The 21,505-nt window shown below is 47.0% G+C and overlaps 2 protein-coding genes across 2 annotated transcripts in view; one reads left to right on the forward strand and one right to left on the reverse strand.

Moving 5' to 3' along the window:
• The window catches only part of LOC128896281 (uncharacterized), a 75,790-nt gene that overhangs the window by 27,386 nt on the left and 26,899 nt on the right, over positions 1-21,505 (reverse strand). The gene's annotated exons all lie outside the window — the stretch shown is intronic.
• The window catches only part of LOC128894097 (dynein axonemal heavy chain 2), a 45,335-nt gene that overhangs the window by 8,432 nt on the left and 15,398 nt on the right, over positions 1-21,505 (forward strand). Inside the window, exons 6-36 of the mRNA XM_054155566.1 lie at positions 2,380-2,516; positions 2,698-3,044; positions 3,161-3,766; positions 4,921-5,063; positions 5,800-6,096; positions 6,727-6,897; positions 6,991-7,180; positions 7,248-7,344; positions 7,424-7,675; positions 8,386-8,513; positions 8,648-8,766; positions 8,822-8,936; positions 9,041-9,174; positions 9,228-9,421; positions 9,491-9,719; positions 9,857-10,008; positions 10,068-10,318; positions 10,383-10,603; positions 10,782-10,896; positions 11,919-12,090; positions 13,652-13,827; positions 14,728-14,890; positions 17,235-17,459; positions 17,848-18,136; positions 18,456-18,593; positions 18,696-18,866; positions 19,771-20,062; positions 20,130-20,221; positions 20,648-20,851; positions 20,974-21,179; positions 21,296-21,481. Of these exons, the coding sequence (XP_054011541.1) occupies positions 2,380-2,516; positions 2,698-3,044; positions 3,161-3,766; positions 4,921-5,063; positions 5,800-6,096; positions 6,727-6,897; positions 6,991-7,180; positions 7,248-7,344; positions 7,424-7,675; positions 8,386-8,513; positions 8,648-8,766; positions 8,822-8,936; positions 9,041-9,174; positions 9,228-9,421; positions 9,491-9,719; positions 9,857-10,008; positions 10,068-10,318; positions 10,383-10,603; positions 10,782-10,896; positions 11,919-12,090; positions 13,652-13,827; positions 14,728-14,890; positions 17,235-17,459; positions 17,848-18,136; positions 18,456-18,593; positions 18,696-18,866; positions 19,771-20,062; positions 20,130-20,221; positions 20,648-20,851; positions 20,974-21,179; positions 21,296-21,481 (6,212 nt within the window). The remainder of the gene's footprint in view (positions 1-2,379; positions 2,517-2,697; positions 3,045-3,160; positions 3,767-4,920; positions 5,064-5,799; positions 6,097-6,726; positions 6,898-6,990; positions 7,181-7,247; positions 7,345-7,423; positions 7,676-8,385; positions 8,514-8,647; positions 8,767-8,821; positions 8,937-9,040; positions 9,175-9,227; positions 9,422-9,490; positions 9,720-9,856; positions 10,009-10,067; positions 10,319-10,382; positions 10,604-10,781; positions 10,897-11,918; positions 12,091-13,651; positions 13,828-14,727; positions 14,891-17,234; positions 17,460-17,847; positions 18,137-18,455; positions 18,594-18,695; positions 18,867-19,770; positions 20,063-20,129; positions 20,222-20,647; positions 20,852-20,973; positions 21,180-21,295; positions 21,482-21,505) is intronic.

Here is a 21,505-nt window from a genome sequence, read left to right on the forward strand (position 1 = left end):
ATAACTTCGCAGAGGGATTAAACACGTCAGAATTTTTCCTTGCAGCCACAATTTCGTTGGGAACACCCGTCGCGAGGACAATGGGGTTTGAAAATAATTTGTCAGCCAGGGATTAGCGTTTTATCTAGACGACGACGTACCCTTGTCGAAGGGATGACGGTGGTTACGGAACGAGGTCAAGTTTTCGCGTTAAACGGAAGTCACAATAAACCCCTCCAGACTTAGGCGCGCCCCGCGCGGCCAGATAAGCGCGAACCGGGGTGAGAATTGCGACGAGCTGAGGGTAGGGGTGGATCGCAGAGCTGCTACGATTTTTCGTGTAGGGGAAACCCTGACAATCGTATTACGGGCCAATGATCGAGGGTCAAACGAAGTCCCCAGCGGGGAGATCTCGTCGAGGGTTTGCTTGTTTCGCTGTAACGAGTATTTATTAACCCTATGCCCCTACGTCCCCGATGAGTCGACTACTCTGGATGGCCTCCATTTACTTTCGTCGCTTCGGTGATAATTAATCGTCGGAACGTTCTGTTGCCACGGAAGAAGGTTAATTAATGAACATATTTAGGCGTCTCTTTGTCCCCCTGTGAACATACAGAGTAACGTATAAAAACTATGCAACTGAGCGTCTCGGTTATTAATCAAGCTACTCGAGCAAATATCGTAGAATAACTCAGTTGTCGTACTTTTATTTTAAAAGAAACCACAAATAATGGCGATAGTCCGTGGCATCGAAATTTCAGCTTTGTGATTCCCCAGGGAACGCACTGTCCTGTTTCGAAACCGATCTGGAGTCGAATTTTTGAAAAATGAAACGCAATTCATCGCGTTACGAGTACTCGACGCTATCGACTGTTTAAAAAAAAGTAAGCGTGACAATCGCTTTGTATTTACCGTGCCTCGATTTTTCATGGAACACTGCCGTAGCGAGACGGAAATTAATAACACTCGGACCCTTTTGAAAGTTAATCGCCCTACCGCGCGACGGACTATAATTTAAATTGAAAAATAGAGGAACCACGTTTTTTCTCGTCCAGCTACGAAACAACTATCGAATTTTCCGTACTCCAATCATCGACGGAACACTTGAACGTCCAGGACCGAACGAATTCGTCCCTTTTCGAAAATAAATCCTGACCCAGTGCGCTACTTGTGTCCCCCGTGATTGGCAATCAAAGCAAAATGAAGGAGAGAATATTAAAAAAAAAAAAAAAAAAAAAAAAAAAACATTCTGAATCGTGTCAAGATACCGAATGACGTTTTTTCGATGCTTCAATTCTCTGGTAAAACGTTTCGGCGCTTTCCAACCGAATGAAGCCACCCTTTGCAAAATTGATTGACAAATTGACTTTCGAAAAATCCCAGAGGAAGAGGGATTTTTTTAAACGACTATCAGAAAACTTTCGTTCGTGTTTTATACCCCTTTAATAGGATTCGATGGTATTTTAGTTTCTCCATTATTCTGTCACATTTTACTGCGCTGAGTATTTCCAATTATTTACGCGTTTTACGATCATTGAGCTAGTTACGGTGTTTTTGAAGGCATTAATTATGCAAATTTTGACGTATTTCGTTTTTCGGACTTTCACGGGCAGTATGGACTTTACTTGGAATATTGCACAATGTCTTCCGTAGCTTAACGAGACAAATGAAAAGGTTTCGACGTAAAGAGTTTCCCCTTAAAGTATCGTAGGTCATTGTTGTAAGGTTTCGTGATGTGCTTTTTTGCAATTTCTTGCCTCTTTCGTTGTTGCTAGAAAATCATGAGCTTAGTTTGTACGAATCCATGCACCGCTGGGTTGGAAACACACGGGTTTCTGGGACGTACCAGGCATCCTCGAGGATGTAGTGGAGTCCGTGCGTGTAGACCCCGGACAGAGTCTGCTGTAGACTGTCTTCGTACATGGTAGACTGAACACGCGTTCACTCTCTGCAGTATTTTATTAGACACTCTCGTATGAAATCTATTATTGGTCGTTCACTGGAGACTCTAAGGGAATGGTTTCTCTTTTAAACACAAATATTAGGAAAGTGTACATAATTCTTAAGTCGGACTTGCTTAGAATTGTGACAAAGGTCATTGACATATCGGTGCTTCCTTGTCAAGTCTAATCTTCACGGTACCAAACAGTACGGCGACCGTAAATCACAAGAACGACCTCGTCACTCGACAACAATAAATTCAAAGAGGATGGCCAACCACAAGACAGAATCGCCACCGTCCTTAGTTATCCGCTTTAACTTCCATACATATTCCGCCATCGATTTCGTCACGTAGCCCCTGCGAACCGGATATTAAACCGCGGCGCTTGTCCTCGCGTAATATAAATTTCACCAACGACTCTTTCATCCCCTGCGCTGACGAGAGCCCTTTGCTTTCAGATAGCGCACGCCCACACCAGCCTCACGCATCAACCGTGGGATTTAAACATGGACAATATATTCCGTCATATTGATATTTTCATCGGCAGGTGTCACGACATGATTGAGATCTGTCAGGCGATGATCGATTTTGCCAGGTAATCAACCAGCCCCTTTACAACCCCTCCGACCCACCTGTTTCGCGTGGAAAATTAAAAAATAAATTGGGTGAACGACGATCCATGTTTTTCGACGATTACGGTCCGATGGATATTAGCTTCCCGATTATATAGAACAATAGGAGACACGAAAAACGAATAACGACGGGTGTGTCCACAGAATGGACGAAACTGCGGAGAACGTGAGGCCTATGTTCAGCGGAACGAAGGGGGAGGAACACGAGAGGGTGTGCCAGAAGATCGAGAGACTGTTCCACGAGGCACTCCAGAAGATCGAACAGAACTCTCATAAGATTTTAGACGTTCACCAGGGAACCTGGCACGAGAACATGTTTGCATTTCGATCTGAACTGAAGGATCTAGATATCATGGTGGAGAACCTGGTAGCGTCGACGTTCGCGGGGATGCGTAACGTTCAGGAGGCGATCGAGGACCTGCAAGGATTCTACAGCTACATGAACCGCGAGAAGCTCAAGACTCTGTTCGACGTGAAGGCCAACGAGGTACGGAAGGGACTCTTCTAGCCTTGAAAAATCTCCAAATAATTTCTATTTACAAAAATAAAATAAAATTCAGCATCAAACGACCCCCAAACGATGACGAGACCCCTGAATAATCGCTAGCCTCGCCATCAATCCACCTTCAAGGATGGGGATTCCCAGAGAGGCGGAAAATAAGAAAAAAGTATATATACGTTTCGTTCTCCCAGATATGGAAACTGTTCGGCGACGATATCCAGCGAACGAAGCAGGAGGTCCTGGACGAAAGGGAGGAATATCCTTCGATGACCCCGTATTATGCAGGCAGAGCGTTGAACCTACGGCTGAAAGGTGCTCGTCTGCAATCAACAAGGGAGATGCTGGAGGAGGCGGCGTGGATCCCGTACTGCGGCCTCAGCGCGGATCTCTACGATCAGCACGATATTCTGATGAAATCGATCGAGGATTTGGCGACGGATCTACACAACAAATGGATATACGAGAGTGGCGAGAATCCACGGGCCAGGCTCGATCGTTTTCTGATGCGGTGGAGCGACGAGAAGCCGGGCTCGATCGAGTGCAACGTCGACCCGGATATTTTAACTTTGTGCCGTGAATGCGTTTATTGGATCAACCTGAACTTCACCATACCTGTCCACGTGCAGATCGTCTACGACAGGTGGGAGACCCTGTATTTTGTCTACGAGAGCGTCCTGGCTGTGGTCATCGGTTACAACAAGGTGATAGAAGGTGAGTGAGCGCGGTGAAGAGGGCTCGAAAATGTTCGAGGTGACTGGTTTTGATAAACGCAATTGCAAAGAATCAACGTCACCTTCTCCGCAATTTTTTTCTATATAATTTATATAATACAGACAAATTCGCGAGTCCTTCCCGTCATTAGTTTTCCCCTCTGCGCAGGAAATTCTGAATATATGTTCCCGGAAACTGGTACAGGAAGTTCGGTCCCGCGGGAAATTCTATTAAACGCACATTTTCTGATACATCGAGCTCGCCGAATGCGCCGAGTTGCAAAGTAATAATTAGCGCGGGGACGTAACTTTCCATCAAAGTCTCGCGTTCCGCGAGACCCGAGCTCGGCCGCGATCGAAGCGATTCGAGGGATCGATTCGCGGAGGAAAACGAGAACCGTTGGCCGTCGAGCGCAATATGCTTCCCCCGCTTCCTCTTCTTCCTGGTGCGCCTTTTTTCGCTAATATAAATCCAGTCGACTTCGGCACGTGTTTCCGCGGGGGCGACGAACGAGTTCGTGCAAATATTTCAAAGTTCCGAGCGTACGCCGCGCAAACTTTGCGTTTGTATATTGACTGCTCGAGATTGCGAAATAGTTGTTCGAGCACAGTTCTACGAAAATACCTCGAGCGTCTTCATCCCTGCTTTTAACGCGCCACTACGTCTTATAATGGAGGAGGGAGACGGCAACAATTATAAAATATTCAGACGGGTCTGAGACCTCGCTCGAAGCCCTAGTAGACAAGGTGGAATTTCGATTGTGCTATTTCGGAGATGCTCTGCTCCGAAGTGATTGAATTCGATAGGTAATTGCAGTAGAACTTTGACATAACGGAGAGAATTGTACACGGCAGTATTGTTTTAAAATAATTTATCGAAAGTCTCCTCGGTGCCTAGTTGATAGAGCAGAGTGCTTCGTCGATAGCGCAGTGGAGCCTCGGTAACGTAGAGCGCTCGGTCGATAAGACGGATCGCTCCGCCGGCAACGTATCCTCCGAAACTCCAAATATTTTGGACGGTCTTTTCACGTTTGTATGAAATTGATTTTTCCAATCTACCAGCCGTGTAACTCCGCAAAGCGAGATTCAACCGTGCCGAGTGTAATCAACATCGAAACACGGAGGAAAACAGACGAGAAAATTTTTATTTTTCAGCGTTGTCAAGCACAGAGCGCGAGCTGTTCCGCGAACTAATTCGCAAGCTAGACAGGAAGATCAATCCCGGCTTAGGCAGGCTGACATGGAACTCGGAATACGTGGACGCATACATCGAGGATTGCTTTAACCAAACGGCAAATGTACGCTTTCCCGTCTCTCTCTTTCTATCCCCTGGCCCCCTCCCTGTTCCCCCTCTTTTCCTGCTATTACCGAGTCGGAGCAGCGCCTATATGCGCGCAGAAATTTATGCAGCGAGTCCGGTTCTGTCCTGGCGAAATTAAATTTTGACCCAGCCAAGTGGGATCCGTCCGCAGCCTTTGTTTGTTTAATTAAGCAAGAAGCGCGCGCGTGCCACCGTTACGGAATAACAATAGCGGATATCCGGAGCCACGTTTGCGGCCATTCGTTACCCTGTTCAAATCGACGGAATTCGGACGGAGCCAAGGGCGATATGCCCGTGACCACGCGCAACGCGTTTCCCTGCTGTTATTAGTACTTAGCATCGACAGATTTCGGTCCCCTCGTTCGCAATCAGTAGCGGAAACGTAATATGTAAAATGTAGCGAAACTTTGCGGACCTAACGAACAGAATTATACAACCCTGCGTCGGTGCACACTCGAGGAAAGTCGTAGGTAAGATAGAGAGCTCCATCGGTAACGCGCTTCATCTGACTCGGTAATGCAGAACGTTGTATCGATAGAACTCGGTAATGTAGAACGCTCTGTCGATAAAACGCGTACCGTAGAAACCTGTATCGGTGAATCCTTCTATAAATGCATTCATGAAGGGGGCTCAATCGAAGGCTTTACACTTTTACACTTCCCTTTAAGTCGTCTTCCTCTTTAATTTCTTCGACTCTGGGGCTCCCATTGCAGCTCCAAGAGTTCATCGATGTCTACAAAGACACAAACTTCGAGATTATGAGGATCTGCGAGAACATCTGCGACTCGCCTATGATCAAGATCCGACCCAACTACACGTACACGCTGCTGGAGTTGGAGGAGGAATTGCTGAGAACGAGGTACGCATCAGAGAGTTTGTATAATAATTCCAACGATGTAACCGTGCTCTGCTTCAGGAACCAGACCTTCGAGACTATACTGAGCAAACACAGGACGATCATTCAGCACGTGCTGGTCATCTACGATGGATTCAAAGAAGTCATTGCTGACGTACGTTCTCTGGATCTTTCCAAGTGTTTTTAAGTGGATTTTCTAGCAAGAACTAACTTGTGTTGAACGTAGTAGATTATTCTCTACTGGTATCACTTATTCGGCCGATTATCACGCAACACCCTAAACTGAAACACTCGTGGTCCAAATGATACACTTATCGTGACGTTACTTGAATTTTTCCCGAGCAATTTGCTACAATAATCCACGCAGAAAAAAAATCCAGCCTCGTTTCGCTCGCCAGCAACAATCTCATTGTCTCGGCTTGCCTTGTTCGTTCCTCCTCCCTTCGACAACAAGCTCTAGAGAAAAGCAAATATTCCACGGTGCAGAGTTCTCGGGGAAACGTCCCCGTGTTATACCCGCGGGCTCCACCGAGCAATTTTCGTACGCCAGAACACCGGAAACGTAGTCCAGGCCGATTCGCGTTACGATACGTTGCTGCGTGACGTGACTGCCGCCAGGAGCACGTGTCCCCGCTCAGTTAATACGACAGTTCTCGAAGAATCGCAGCCCTCGAGCCCGATGTGACGGTTTCTCAGGTCGCGGAGAGCAAGGAACTTTTACGATCGCGTCGATCTTTCCCTGTGTAATTGTTAATCGACCCGCGATATCGTTGTTTCTCTACAGATTCTGCGAGACTGGATGAACTATCTGACTAAGATCGACACGGTGATCGCCGAGGCCTTGAGACAGTGTCTCAGTGGATCTTTAGAGGCAATGTACGTAGCCCTTCACGGGGATGGGACCACTCCACCCTCGCCGTTCATTCTGATGCATGCCGATCTCATCGATAACAAGGTGGATTCTTTGTTTTCGTGATCTTCTCTGGGGAAAATGAAGCATTTGGTGGCTTAAGGATAAGAGTTTAAGATCGGTAAATTACCATCACAGATAAATTTCACTCCAAGCGTAATGGAGATCTCCTCGGTGATATCAGTAGTCTTCGACAAGCTGCTGGAGCCACTGAAGAGTATCCAACCATTGGTGAACGTATTCCGCATCGGCCAGAGAATTCCAGAGTTCACGAAGGCCTACGAGAAAGATTCAGAGCTCCTCGACTTTCAGCAAAAGCTCAACGATGGTTATACCTCTCTTGAAATCCTCAATCGTCCCCTGATTATCATCGGCTAACATTTATAATTTTTCAGAGATCAGTTACTGCTTCGTTCAGATACAAAATTACCTGAAGATCTGGGAACCCTTTCAAGAAGTGTGGGAGGTCAACAGGGACATGTTCATACAGAGGTAGCAGGATAGTCGCTGGAGGGTGTCCAAGTCCGCGACGGACGGATAAAATATGCTGAAACCGTTCGTTTTGTTTCAGGTACGAGAAGCTGAAGCCCACCGCGGAGTCTTACGACGGCGACATCGCCAAATACGGTTTGACAGCGAACAACGTTCAGATGCAGGAAACGGTGATGACCGTGCACTTCCTCGACGTGAATGCAGATAGGCTGAAGGGCACCATCATCGAGGAGTGCTCGATCTGGCAGCAAAAATTGATGGGATTATTGCTACGACAGACGGAGAACATGACGAACCACGTTTATCACTACATCGCTGAGAACTCGAAAAAGTTGGTGATCAATTGAACGTACTACTCGCGAGGAAAATATTAATTTTAGAGGGAAGGAAGGAGAGTATACTGAATAGTTTGTGACTTTTTGTGATTTTGTTTTTTGGACAGCCTGTTCCGAAAAGAATTGTTAAGAATAGTTTGAAAACTAGTCCGAAAACGCTCCCTTGTACACTTGGCGATTCGTTGAAAATGTTGAGGTATCTCTCGGATTTACTGGCAGCTTTAGCCCCGCCTCGGGTAATAATCAGGGTTTTAGGTGGGTTTTAGATGCTCCTCAAATAGCAATCAAATAGATTCGAGGAGCAATTGGTCCCTCCAGGACCATTTATCAGAGAACCACTCATCCAAATAGTCCTTACCCTCTGCCTGAAGTGAGACGAAGCATAGATTGAATTCTGCTTAAGTCGCAAATGAATCACCAATCTGGTCAATGAATCACCAATCCGCTCTCCTAGAAAAACCTGACTTCAGTGAATTTTCACGCTTTGACAGAAAAGCACGAGTCCGTAATGCACTCCCGAACCTATTTTCTCGAATAAAATTGAGTCGAAGTTCATTCCAAAGAAACCACCCCTATTTCTCCATCGAACTGAATCTTGGAAATATTGACACCACTTCCACCAAGGCCACATTCCATGGCCCTGTGGATTATTTTCGCAACTGTTTCCGAATTTCGCGACGAATCGCGTCAATTTATTCGTTCACAGAATATCGAGGGAGCCGACGGACCTGATCAGTATGCAATACTCGATGCTGTTGTACGAGAGGCTCACCGCGGAGATTCCGCAAGAGGAAGAGGAATTCCCGAAGATCCAGGAGCAACACCAGGTTCTGGGTAAACCTTTAAACGCTCCCTTTTCGTTGAGAACGGGGGGGGATCGATAGTCAGAGGGAGAGAAAATACCGGGTCACTTCCCAGGGACACGTTTAATTGTTGTTCTTCCCTTTCCACCCTCGGTACCACCGCAGAGAAGTACGAGGTTCCACTGACGTTCGACTTCAGGAGGAAATTGAACCATATAGAGCCTTCCTGGGCCGCCTACTTGGTCTTGCTCGCCAATTCGGAGAACATGCTCATGGAGAAAAAGGCAAGCATTTTTAATCTATGCTAATCTACAAATAAATTATACTTACTCATTCTAGGAGGAGTTCAAGGTCATCCTACTGCAAGACGCACTAATGTACAAGGACGAGGTCACTGCCCTCGTGGGCAAGTTCGGCGATACGGGCCCGTTCACATCCGACTGGACCGTGAAAGGTAACAATGGTCCAACATGGAAGACTCAACCAACAAAAACTCGTCAATGGACTCCAACCCCTAATTGATTAATCTTTCCCTCTTTGTTTCTCTAAACAACGCAGATTCCTTCGCCTGGATAGCCCTCCTGCGCAGAGAGATCCATTCCCTGAAAGGCAGGGAGGCGAGATTGAAATCTCAACTGTCTCTATTCGGTATCAACCAGCCAGACAACATAGAGCTGATACAGCTGGACAAGGTGAGCTAAACGTCGCTGACTCGTCCAGCTAACCAGCAAGAACTCGTTCGCAGGATCTGGCGGCCGTCGAGCTGGTGTGGCAAATCACCAACGAGTGGTACGAGGCTTGGGACAGATACAGGACCGAGAACTTTTGGGATATCGATATGGCGGAGATGGAGGACACAGCGAACGTCTTGTTCAGGAAGCTGAATCGCCTCGGCCGGGAGCTCAGGGAGAAGAAATGGGAGATCCTCGAGCATTCGAGGTGAGAATGGAGCCTAAGACCGGAAATCGTCGACGGTAAAGATTATGCGAGCAATTGGCGACGTTTCAGGCAGCAGGTGGACAACTTCAGGCGCACCCTTCCTCTGATCACCGACCTGAAGAACCCGGCGATGAGGCCGCGACACTGGAAGAGGCTCAAAGACACCATCGATCGCGACTTCGACGAAACTTCAGAGACATTTACTTTGGAACTGATCGCGGAGATGCAGCTGCAGAATTTTGCGGAGGCTATTGGCGAGATCTCGAATGCTGCTACCATGGAACTAGCTATCGAAGTCGTGAGTCGACACTGAACCTGCCGATATTTATTCGTGTCTATTTTTATCATGGTCTTAAGTGGATCGTCAACAACCCAACTTCCCGTGCTACCTCTTATGATTACACTACCTCGCATCCTTTCCTTCTCTATTTTTAGGGCATCAAGCACATTCGCGAGATCTGGGACAGCATGCCCATAGAAATGGTCCCCTACAAGGACAGGGGAATGTACAGGCTAACGTCCATAGACGACATAATGCAAACCCTGGACGAACATCAGGTCCAACTCTCGGCGATGAAGGCAACCAGGTTTGACAGATTCATCCCAAAATCGATCCACGTTGTTGTATTCGCTGTTCCTGTGGCAGGTTTGTCGAACCTTTCGCCGAAGAAGTCGATTACTGGGAACGTACCCTCTCCTCCGTGGGGGAGATCCTCGAGATGACTCTGGTGATCCAACGTGGTTATATTTACATGGACAATATATTCACCACGGAGGACATCAGGAAGCAGCTGCCTAGGGAAACCCACGACTACGACAAGCTGACGAAACAGTGGATCCGAATCACGGCCACGATGAAGTCTCACGCTCTGGCGCTACCGGCCACGCAGAATCCGCGTAGGTGTCTTTGAATAAATTAACAATTTAGGAGCTAACGTACCAAAGGAAAACGTGTCCTCAGCCGGTCTGTTGGAGGTTCTGAATAAAATCAACGGGAACCTGGAGTCGATGCAGCGAGCTCTCGAGCAATACCTCGAGACCAAACGCAACGTGTTTCCCAGGTTCTACTTCATCTCCAACGACGACCTTCTGGAGATCCTGGCGAACGCGCGCAGGCCAGAAATGATACAGCCCCACATCAAGAAGCTCTTCGAGAACATCAAGTCCCTGTCCCTTGGTAAGGTACGTTCAATCGAAAATTTCTTTCTATTTTTCGTTTTTAAATACGAAACTCCACCTTTTGAAAACTCCTAAATTTAAGCGTCAATGCACTTGGTATAGTAAACGTTTCATATTTATGATAACTTTGCCGAATAATAAAGATTAACACCATTTAACGACAAAACTCTCGATCCTACAGTCTATCGTTGGCAAGCAATTGGCCCACGGAATGTTCTCTCACGAGGGTGAGTACGTCGACTTCGACACGTTTGTTATCCTGGAAGGACAAGTCGAGGAATGGCTTTGCGAAATAGGTGAGCACTAAATTAAATATTATTTACACGATGTTGTACACGTGTCTACCACGATCTACATATTCCAAAAATGATTTTTATCTTCGTTGTTTTCCTAGAAACGTTTGGGCCACCCTGTATTCGCTCGAGTCGCAAAGCACAATTTCGGTGGCTAATCGTTTAATTGCTTTCGGGGCCAGAGTGTCCTAATTAATACCTACTAAATTGACTACCCGACCACCAACACGAGGACGAGCCTGTTAAACAATTTAGAATTAAATCGAGTCACTTCACAGTATTAAACGCACCCCCGTGCGAACCGTCAGCACCAGCGCTAAGTAAATTTAGAATTCATCGGGACTGAAATTTAGCGCGAAATTTCATCCGACAGACACAGACGTAAAGTTCGTACGAAAAAAAGAAGGAACCTAAGGACTCCAGACCTTTGGCCCCATCCCCTTCGTCCACCCCTCGATCCCACAAACGCTCGCTGCTTCCCGTCGAAAATCCGATTTCACCTCGGTGCAACCTGTTCTGTCAGGCGTATTCCGCTACTTGGGGGGGGGGAGGAAAAAAAGGGTTAACGCGTTTCGTTACCGACCCCTTTTCATCCACTACGCTCAAAAGGCACCACCGGGTCCGGCAGGAATTGGGGAGAGGACCGAGTGGCGAGTAATTGTTCTCTAATTACCGGAGAAAACATTCAAAGGAACGTTTATTAGCCGCGTTTTCTGTCACAAGGGAAGATTGTGGGACATGTTAACATTTTTTAGGTTTCTTTATTGGTAATGTAGTGCATTCTGTCGATAAGCAACGTTCTACGTTACCAACAGACCTGTGCCTTATCTTCAGAATTACCTATGTTACCAACAGACCAACGTGCCTTACGAACCGTGGGTTCCACGTAACCCATTACCATGGATACCTCGCTCTCGCTCGTTTAAACCCTTTTGTTCGCACCGTCCTACGATTTTCGAGGGTGGAAGTGGGGCGAAGGGATGCCCGATGTAAAAAAAAAATTGCCAGCAGTGTCGCAATTGCAGAAACCGCGATGAGGACGAGCCTGCGCGACGTGTTGAGGCAGTGTCGGTTGGCGCTGCGAAAAATGACCGCGAGACGCGACAGGTGGGTGAAAGAGTGGCCGAGCCAACCAGGAATTACGTCCACTCAGATCCAGTGGACGGCCGACTGCACCCGCGCCCTGCTGCACTGCAAGTGAGTGCCGCTCGCTGTATGCGAAAATTTAGCGACGTTAGTTACAGGAACGAGACAGGGTCGGGGGAGGGAAGACGAGGGTTTCGGTGGCGGGGGTGGGTCGGGACGGCCGAGGGAAAACTGAATCTAGTCGAGGCTGGCGGCCACCCGAAGCCTGCTGGCTAGTGATGGCTAGTGATGGGATCAAACGTCTTACTCGATGAGTTAGAGAGAGATTAATCGAGAAATCACTTGTATTTTGTGTAACTTCCAGTTAAAACGGAGTCAAAGAGAGTCAAGGAGATATTACAATAATGTCTACATGGTCCAGAAGTGAATGCGATCGACTCACGACTGGCAATCCTGGGACGCTCAGAGTTGAGTTCTAGTGGACCTCATTCATTTTTCGTGAGACTCTCACATAGATTTAAAATAAAAATTCAACGGAATACCCGAAAATTGGCGCTCTGGCGAAATACCGTCTTAACCCCTTGCTCCTACTATCTACTTTTGGTCCACTATACCATACTGAGCTATACCTAGTGAGATAATGGATGACGAGAGCCCAGCTCACTGGTTCTCCATGGAAATCCTCATTAACCACCGAGAGAGCCACGCTCTCCCGAGGGAAAAGGTCCTTACGTCTCTATCGTCGATGCTTCATCCTTAAACCCCCGCATCGAAAGCTTTCGATACGGGGTAATCCATCGGATTGGTCCCATCGCTAGCTGTCGTAGACAGGCCGAGAGGGAAGAACGTGGCGAAGACGCGCGTAGCAGAGTCTGGCTGGGGGAGAAAGTGAGGGACAGAGAGGTGGCGCGGGATCGCGGATAGAGGGACACGGTAACTCTAATAAGGGGAATTTTGCATATTCTGCCTCTCGTGCCTGCGATCCAGCCACACCGCCAGCCAGGCTGCGCGCCCCCGTTCTCCCTCGTTTGCATATACTAGCCGTACTGCGAATAATTTAACCCACACCCGTCTATATCCTGGGCACCTACCCCTAGAGAAAATCCCTCCGTCCCGGGACCCTGTCCTAACGTTCGCGTAACAGGGGGATGAAGGTGTACCCGGTGCGCTAGCCGGAAGCGTCTCTTGGTTAGGGGTTGGGGGATGCAACCAGAGGGGTGGCAAAGAAATAAAAGGATATAGAGGTGTCGGACAAAGAGGCTGATTATGCCGTCGAGGGGGCAGAGAGGGGAATAGGGGGGGGGAGGGGGATGGCCGTGTTCGCGGAGGTAAAAATTTCTACGCCTCAGCCGCGGAACGAGCGGGCTAAATGTCCGAGCCGGGTGGATGGCAGAGAGAGAGCTGGCTGTTTGAGAACGGGTTTCGGTACTTTTTGCCAGAGGGAGGATTAGGAGATTAGAGATAGGGGGCAATTAGGGACTTTTTAGGGAGGATCTAGATATGTCAGAAGGATGGGATGGTTATAGACAGCTTTCCTGTAGGCGACGGTCGCATTAATTTTGTGATATTAACCCTTTTTTGCCATTTCGAGTTACCAACTCGTAATTGATAACGAAAAAGAAACCACTCTGTTGCGTCAATGAGATTCACAACCACGATTTGCTCGTCGAAGCATGCTGGACTCGCGGAAGCCGCTGAAGAAACTGCGAAAACGCCAGAACCAGGCCCTGAGCAAGTACTCCGAGGCCATCAGGAGCGACCTGAACAGACTGGATCGTCTGAAATTCAAAGCCATCGTGGTGATCGAGATCCACGCGAGGGACGTCATCGAGAAGATGTACAGAGCGAGTGAGCCGCACGATTTCCAATCCGTTCGGCTTATCTACCCAACCCAACCCACCGTGATTTTTCCATCGTCTCCAGCAACTCCCTTTTCAACCCTATCCCGTTTCGCGGTTACACCGAATACGGTTGTCAACAAGAAATTATGGGTTTTACGGGATTTCGGTCAGACATTTGCCGCGTTATGACGTTGCAACGACCGATGCGTATCCAACTAGAGGGAGGGTAGGGAGGGGGGGGGGGATGTGCAGCCATCCCGCGGGATCCCTCGTAAATTCATCTCCCCGTATTGGGTTCGAAAATAGATGAACGACCGGACAGATAGGGGCTGGGTAGGCGCGTATTATCCCTGTAACCCTGGAAACAATTTGCCGCGGACGCTGGGCAAACATTGCTAAGTGAACAGGTACAATATTTGCCGATCGTTGCTCTAACATATTTGGCAAATGCGCGCGTCAACGGCGCACCCGATTTATCGGGGACGAAAATCTGTCGACGGTTTGACGCGAGATTAAACTAATGCAGGGTGGATTTCGGTGTCCGTTGGTCCGTGAAAGAGTCTTCCGGTAGGAGGTAATCTCTTTTTTAGGGACAAGAATTTATCCTGTTTTATGTATTTTTTGGGGGGAGGGGGAGGGGGAGATGCAGGATAATCCTCTAAATTGAATCGTGGAATGATCGAGGTATCTTCTTCATACATTTGTTTATTCACCCTCTGTGAACCGATTTTTTTGTCTGCAACATTCAAGGCATTTAAATCAAAACTGTTATCGGTTATCAGTGAACTAATAGAGAATAAACACGTATTCGCGTTTCTTTTTTTTTTTGGAGGGGAGAGGGGGTATATCCAATCCATTTGTTGCCATTTTTGTAACGAGTTCCATTCGATATTTGCCCTCGTTTCAGATTGCAAGGACGTGTCAGCTTTTGAGTGGCTGTCGCAGCTGCGATTTTACTGGGACAAGGACATCGACGACTGTATCGTCTGGCAAACGAACACGCATTTCGTCTACGGTTACGAGTACCTGGGAAACACGGGGCGTCTGGTGATAACACCCCTCACGGATCGGTAAGTCGTCGACTTTCTCACATCTCCTTTGATCTACACGATCTATCGTCCTATTTCAACAACAAAGGAAGCCTGCGATGAATTCGGATTGAATGTAGTAGATTCTCCCAAGGAAAATAAAGAAATTAAATTATTTTAGGGAGTGGCTCATCTTCGGAATTTTTATCTGACGAACCATATCGTAGATTATTCAAACAAAGCTGTACGAAAACTATCGACGATACGTCGTCACCGGCCAGCATGTTTTTTTTTTTTTTTTTTTATAGTGCTCTGCGGTGGACACTGAAAAAACAATTGACGTGAAATGAAAAACAAACATGGTTAAATGAACTTTCGAAGTATAATAACGAAGTTAGTTAATAGCGATTTGAAAAGTTTAACGTTTTTGGTGGAAAAATAGAATAGCGAACTATAAATTCGTGAACGACGATGTGCACGTATGTGCAGTTCGGTGCACTGGTTCGAAAAACAATGAAAGTACGTGCAATGAATTTAGACAACGACTAGGTCCACATAGCCTTACAAACAAAAGTTCTTGTCATGAGCTCTTATCGTATATCGTCGTTGTGCTTTTGCCTAATTACATCACCTGCATCCCACACTGCACCATATAACCTCTTGAACCGTCCCCTGCGTAACATTCCATCGCCCCAAACAATATTCTACATCAATTTCCTCCAAAACGAAGAGTCGTATCAAAATTCCGCTCTCTACAATTTTGATGTGCTTTTAAACAAGGAATGACATCCTACATTTGCAAATGCCATCCGTTCACACCCCGTGTATATATTCCCTTAAACCCTTCCCCACAGTTGGCAACAGGAAACGGGGTCACGCGTGAAAGCGATTTCCATTACAAACGCGCGTACCGTTCGAGAGCGAGTTACATGCAGGTCGATAGCGCAATAGGAGGTAATTAGGTCAGGGGTCGCGACGATTGCCGACACCGCGCTAGATTACAATTACAACCGATCACACCCACTCGCCGCTCCTCCGTTGCCGCTCCGTTACGCCCACCGTCGAAATATTAACTTCGTTACGGCTAATGGAATAAAGCATACGCTGAAACCTGCTGCAATTCGATACCAAATTGGCTGCTAGTTCAGCTGGTCCCGAAATCGGATCCAATTCACGCGGAACCACCGCCACCCTTTGCTCGACAAAGCGTCGTACCGAAGCCGGAATCGAGTGTCGTTGAACCAACGTCGGAAACCTAATCAATCCTCGTCAACAGTTGTCTCAACGTCCCTTGGAAGAAGCTGGAAGCTTCGACACGCTGAACAAGACGTGGTCAAGGAAGGCCTAAGCAACGTCGGTAGGATGGAGTGCTTCATCGATAAGACAGATTGTTCTGTTGACAATGTACGACACTTCATCGATAAGTCCTTTGTTTAAATAGGGCTCTACATTGTCGATCATTGACAGCACAGTGCACTACGCTACCGATAGAGTACTCTATCTTATCATTAATCGATGCATCTATTTTTACCACTGTCCAGCCTCGTCCAAAGTAACTTACCTTTGTCAATTCTACACGTCCTGCGCTACAATTTTGCAGGTATATTCTAGGCACCCTATACCTTCAGAAAACACAACGCAACGTGTCTCAATACATGGTTACGTACGTTTCTGCATAGAAGACGGTCCTTCGCGCCTCTTCGGACCCCAACACGCCCCCTACTTTGCCAGAACCTGTCGCATCGACCGCGTAAAATCCTCCCCAGTCTGTATACGCAATTTTGTTCAACCTGCGGAACACGATCGCACACAAGGCTAGACGTGGCACGCGGTACACGTTAGTTGGGACACGATACAATCTCGTGGCCGGTTTCGAGGATAGTTTCCGCGTCGAGACATCAAAGGAAGCAGCTTAGGGGTGGGGGTGCAGGATATCAGGCAGTATCCACGATACTTAACCGGGCGGTATCGATTTAATCGCGATAAAAGGCTGCCACCCCTCTAATTTATGGACAGGGGTTCGGCCATTTCGATACATTTGTTTCAGGTTGGGAAATTTGTCTTGCGGGAAGAAGTACGTGCCCCTCCCCACTTCCTTCCCAATTTCTACGTATTCAGGGAAGCCCCAATTCCGCGTAGTGCGTCGCGCCCTTTCCCTCGGCGACTCGCCCCGTTGGAAACGGATTAAACGCCTAAACGTGGCGTGTCTGAGCCCCCGGAAAGATTAGGGACCTCCTCTTAACGGAACGAGGAGATCGATCAGGCTGGAATCGAAGCTGTAGTCGTTTCGTGGCTTTATTAGGCTGAGAATTTTTGTTTCCTTTTGGAAAATCGTTCAGGTCCTTGTCAAAGAGTAATAGTAACGTTAATTTCTTTTTTTTTACAGTTGTTACATCACGTTGACTACCGCGCTCCACTTGTACCGAGGAGGAAGCCCAAAAGGACCAGCGGGCACAGGAAAAACCGAGACCGTGAAGGACCTTGGGAAGGCCTTGGGATTCAACGTGATCGTGCAGAACTGCTCCGAGGGACTCGATTACAAAAGCATGGGGCGGATGTTCTCTGGCCTGTCGCAGACCGGCGCTTGGGGGTGCTTCGACGAATTTAATCGGTAAAAACGGTGAAGAAATGGTCACTCGTCGTAAATACTCTTTAGAGTATATTTACCCAGTTGAAGTCTTCACAAAAAGAGCGCAAGAATCTTCTTGCAAGAAATACACAAAATTGAATATGGAAATTCTCTATTGCAAGAATATGACCTCTGATACGTTAAATCACTTATTGTTCGATTCGAGTATTAATTATGTTGAACGGTAGAATGGTATTCACGCAGTAGAGGGATGAGGATCGTGCCACAGATCCTCCTTTCTCTCCCGCTTGTATATCCATCCTTCAATAATTCATCGAATCGTCGAAAGATACTTTGTTAATAAATCGACGAAAGCTACTTTACTGGGATTACGGGAGAAATCGAGTACGTTTCCTTTTTACCACGACAGCATAAATATCGAGGTGTTATCGGTGGTGGCGCAACAGATACTGTCGATACTCACCGCCCTCTCCCAGAAGCTGAACAGATTCGTATTCGAGGGCTGTGAAATATCGCTGGTGCACACCTGCGGCATCTTCATCACGATGAATCCCGGGTACGCGGGCCGCACTGAACTCCCCGATAATCTGAAATCCATGTTCAGGCCAATCTCGATGATGGTGCCGGACAGCAGCATGATCGCCGAGATCAATTTGTTCGGGGAGGGATTCGAGAACACACGTGTCCTGGCCAGAAAGGTTATTATTATCCTGTTCGAGAAAACGTTGCCCATTTCTCTACCTCAGTTCGCCGAGACGAAACTGTTTATGTAATTCAAGGTGTTGTAGGTCCGATCGAAACTATATTTATACGTCAACTGCCTCTTGAAACTATGTACTTTCGTGACTAATTTTTATGGCCGGTAATACGGAACAGTTAGTTGATAAAACAGATCACTCTGCCGATAATCTGCGATCTGCAGTTACAGCTACAGTGAATTATCGATAGAATACTCTACATTACCTACCAAAGTCTGACCTATCTTAGATTCCTGATGTAACCAGTGAGGTTTTGCAGGTCTACACGCTGTACACTCTAGCCCAGCAGCAGCTCAGCAAGCAATACCACTACGATTTCGGTCTGAGGGGCATAGTAACCCTGACCAGGTACGCTGGCAAAAAGAAGAGGCTCTATCCAAACCTACCCGACGACGAGGTGAAACTGAAAGAGTCGAATCTTTCGAAGGCTTCTACGATTCGATATTAGACACTACACAATTAGTAAAATCAAGAAATAACGAGAATCTATCGTGCCCAGGTGATCATCCTCGCCATGAAAGACATGAACATCGCCAAGCTCACCTCGGACGACTTGCCGTTGTTCCTCGGCATTACCAGCGACCTATTCCCGGACGTGGAGGTACCTACGGTGGATTACGAGGAAATTATTAGTTATATAACCAAGGAGGCGATCAAGCTGAAGCTTCAGGTAATCCCACAAGTAAACCACCGACGCAGCGATTACACAGAAAACGATATCCTAATTTTTATTGAAAACATCCCTTGAAGGAATGTTTATCCCTTCGTTGAAGTCTAAATTCATGTGTTGCGACAGGGGACAAGGAGGAACCCCTTTAATCGAGAAATTGCTCCATCCCGCCACCTTTGAATTCCAGCGTCATATTGAATATCGATAATGCCCGCCACGAATCGTTGAAATTCAATCAAGTTTATTATCGTGGCCGCGTGAATTGTTAATAACCTGGATGAATTTCTCTCGAGTGAACATGACACGGATTCAATCAGTCCATTTCTGCGCACTGTAATCGAAAATTCGAACTAATTCTGAATGAACAGTCAAAGATATGGGACGCTATTATATGTTAACGATACGAGATTAGAATACAAAATAAATTCTCTTTTCGTTAGCGTCGCGCACACTGCCAATTTTTCCGTCGACGTACTTCCTGCGATTTTTCTAATTACTTTTCTCCGACAGGCTCCTAGATGTACGCACGATAATTATTCATTCTCTGGGAAATTTTTTATAAATATTTATGACAGCGTCGCACGAAATGGTTGTTAAGTACAGAATTTTCTGTACGTTACTCTGTCGTACGTTACACTGCCGACAGAGTACTTTTCGTTACCGTTTTCGTTATAAACAAAGAGACAAAACAAAGAATACTCACCCCTCGAAATCTAAAACTATCGACCCCTTAATTCAACCGGCGATAAAAATTATTCGAAAGTCCTAATCGATGCGTTCCAACGCCGATTCGCCAGAATCTCGATTCAATCTGAATTTCAGCCCTTCCAGACGCCATTAGCATCGCAATCTAGCCCCTGCGTGAACTTCCGCCGTCAGTTTACTCGACTAACATTGTTTACAGCCTATTCCCTTGATACTGACGAAAGTTATCGAGCTGTACGAGACGATGAGTTCGAGACACTCCACCATGATAGTAGGCGAGTCGAATACGGCGAAAACGGTCACGTGGCGTATTCTGCAGAACACGATGACGAGCATGAAGAGCGACAAGAAGCCGGGCTTCAACGTCGTCAGAACCTATCCCATTAATCCAAAGGCTCTGAGCCTGGGCGAACTCTACGGCGAATACAATCTTTCCACTGGAGAGTGGCACGACGGCGTCATATCGTCGATCATGAGGAACACCTGTTCAGGTACGCTCGTTCCTGTTAACCATTTTCGGAACCAAAACGGTTCAAGTTCATGGAATCTTTTTGACAGACGATAGTCCCGACGAAAAATGGATCCTGTTCGACGGGCCTGTGGACGCGGACTGGATCGAGAACATGAACAGTGTGATGGACGATAACAAGGCGAGATTCATCAGCGACTTAATTAGAAATAATTCTCATAGGAAAAAATCTAGGAATTTTCTTTAATGTCTATGAAACACGCAAACGAAATATGGAAACGATAAAATGTTCTCTTCTGTTAAAAATTGACTGCTTGCGTAAAATAGTATAATTTTATTATTAATTATTCATATCTCGATTCTTCTCGATACGAATACTCCCCTCCCCCGGAATTCCTTTAGTTTCCAATTTTCGGGATCGCACTTCCTCAAATCCCATTTCAAGCTTCAATCTCCTCTGGATCTTCAATTTCCATGCCTCCGTTTTGAAAATCCTTTTAGCGGGACCATAATTCCTCGATTTTCGAGTCCTATCGATTCCCATTTCTCTTCAACGCCCGAACTTTTCGCTCGCTCGTAAATCGTCAGAGAATAAATCCTCCCGCAGGTTTTAACGCTAATAAACAACGACCGTATCACGATGCCGGATCAAGTGTCCCTCCTGTTCGAGGTACAGGACCTCGCCGTCGCCTCTCCGGCGACGGTGTCGCGAGCAGGTATGGTGTACAACGATTACAAGGACCTGGGATGGAGACCGTACGTTGAATCGTGGTTGCAGAAGCACCAGGGGAAATCAGAATTCGTGGAAGAGGTGATAGATACAAAATGAAATAATTATCAGCATTTATTTATAAAATACTCGTGAATACGTGACTCTATCCACGATAATCGTGTTCATTGGCTACCTGGAGAGTAAAAATAACGAACAAACAGATGAGGATGCTGTTCGAGGAGCACGTGAACAATACCCTCGAGTTCAAACGAAACAGATGCGAGGAAATGGTTCAGGTGCCCGAGCTGAACGCTGTTCAGTCGCTGTGCAAGCTTCTGCAAGTCCTTGCCACCCCTGAAAACGGAGTGGAATTCACGGGGGACAGAGACTCGTTCGCCATCATCTGCAAGATGTGGTTCTTCTTCTGGTAGGAACATCCATTTTCTACTTTTTCATACTTTTCTACTCGAGCTGTACAATCAATTTTGCCAAAAAAGGGGTGAAGGGTCTGTGATTGGGCCAATATTACTCGACAATTTCCAGCATGATATGGTCGCTGTGCGGCTCGGTCAACGAGGAGGGTCGCTACAGGGTGGACAATTACATGCGAGAAATCGAGGGCTCTTTCCCTCTGCGTGACACCGTCTACGAGTACTTCGTGGACCCGCGTATACGATCGTTCGTCTCGTGGGAGGAAAGACTGCCTCAGGCGTGGAGGATGCAGCCAGGGTCGGTTGAATAATTTACTTCGAC

The sequence above is a fragment of the Hylaeus anthracinus genome, unplaced genomic scaffold (assembly GCF_026225885.1).
Source record: "Hylaeus anthracinus isolate JK02 unplaced genomic scaffold, UHH_iyHylAnth1.0_haploid 0, whole genome shotgun sequence".
Lineage (NCBI taxonomy): Eukaryota > Metazoa > Arthropoda > Insecta > Hymenoptera > Colletidae > Hylaeus > Hylaeus anthracinus.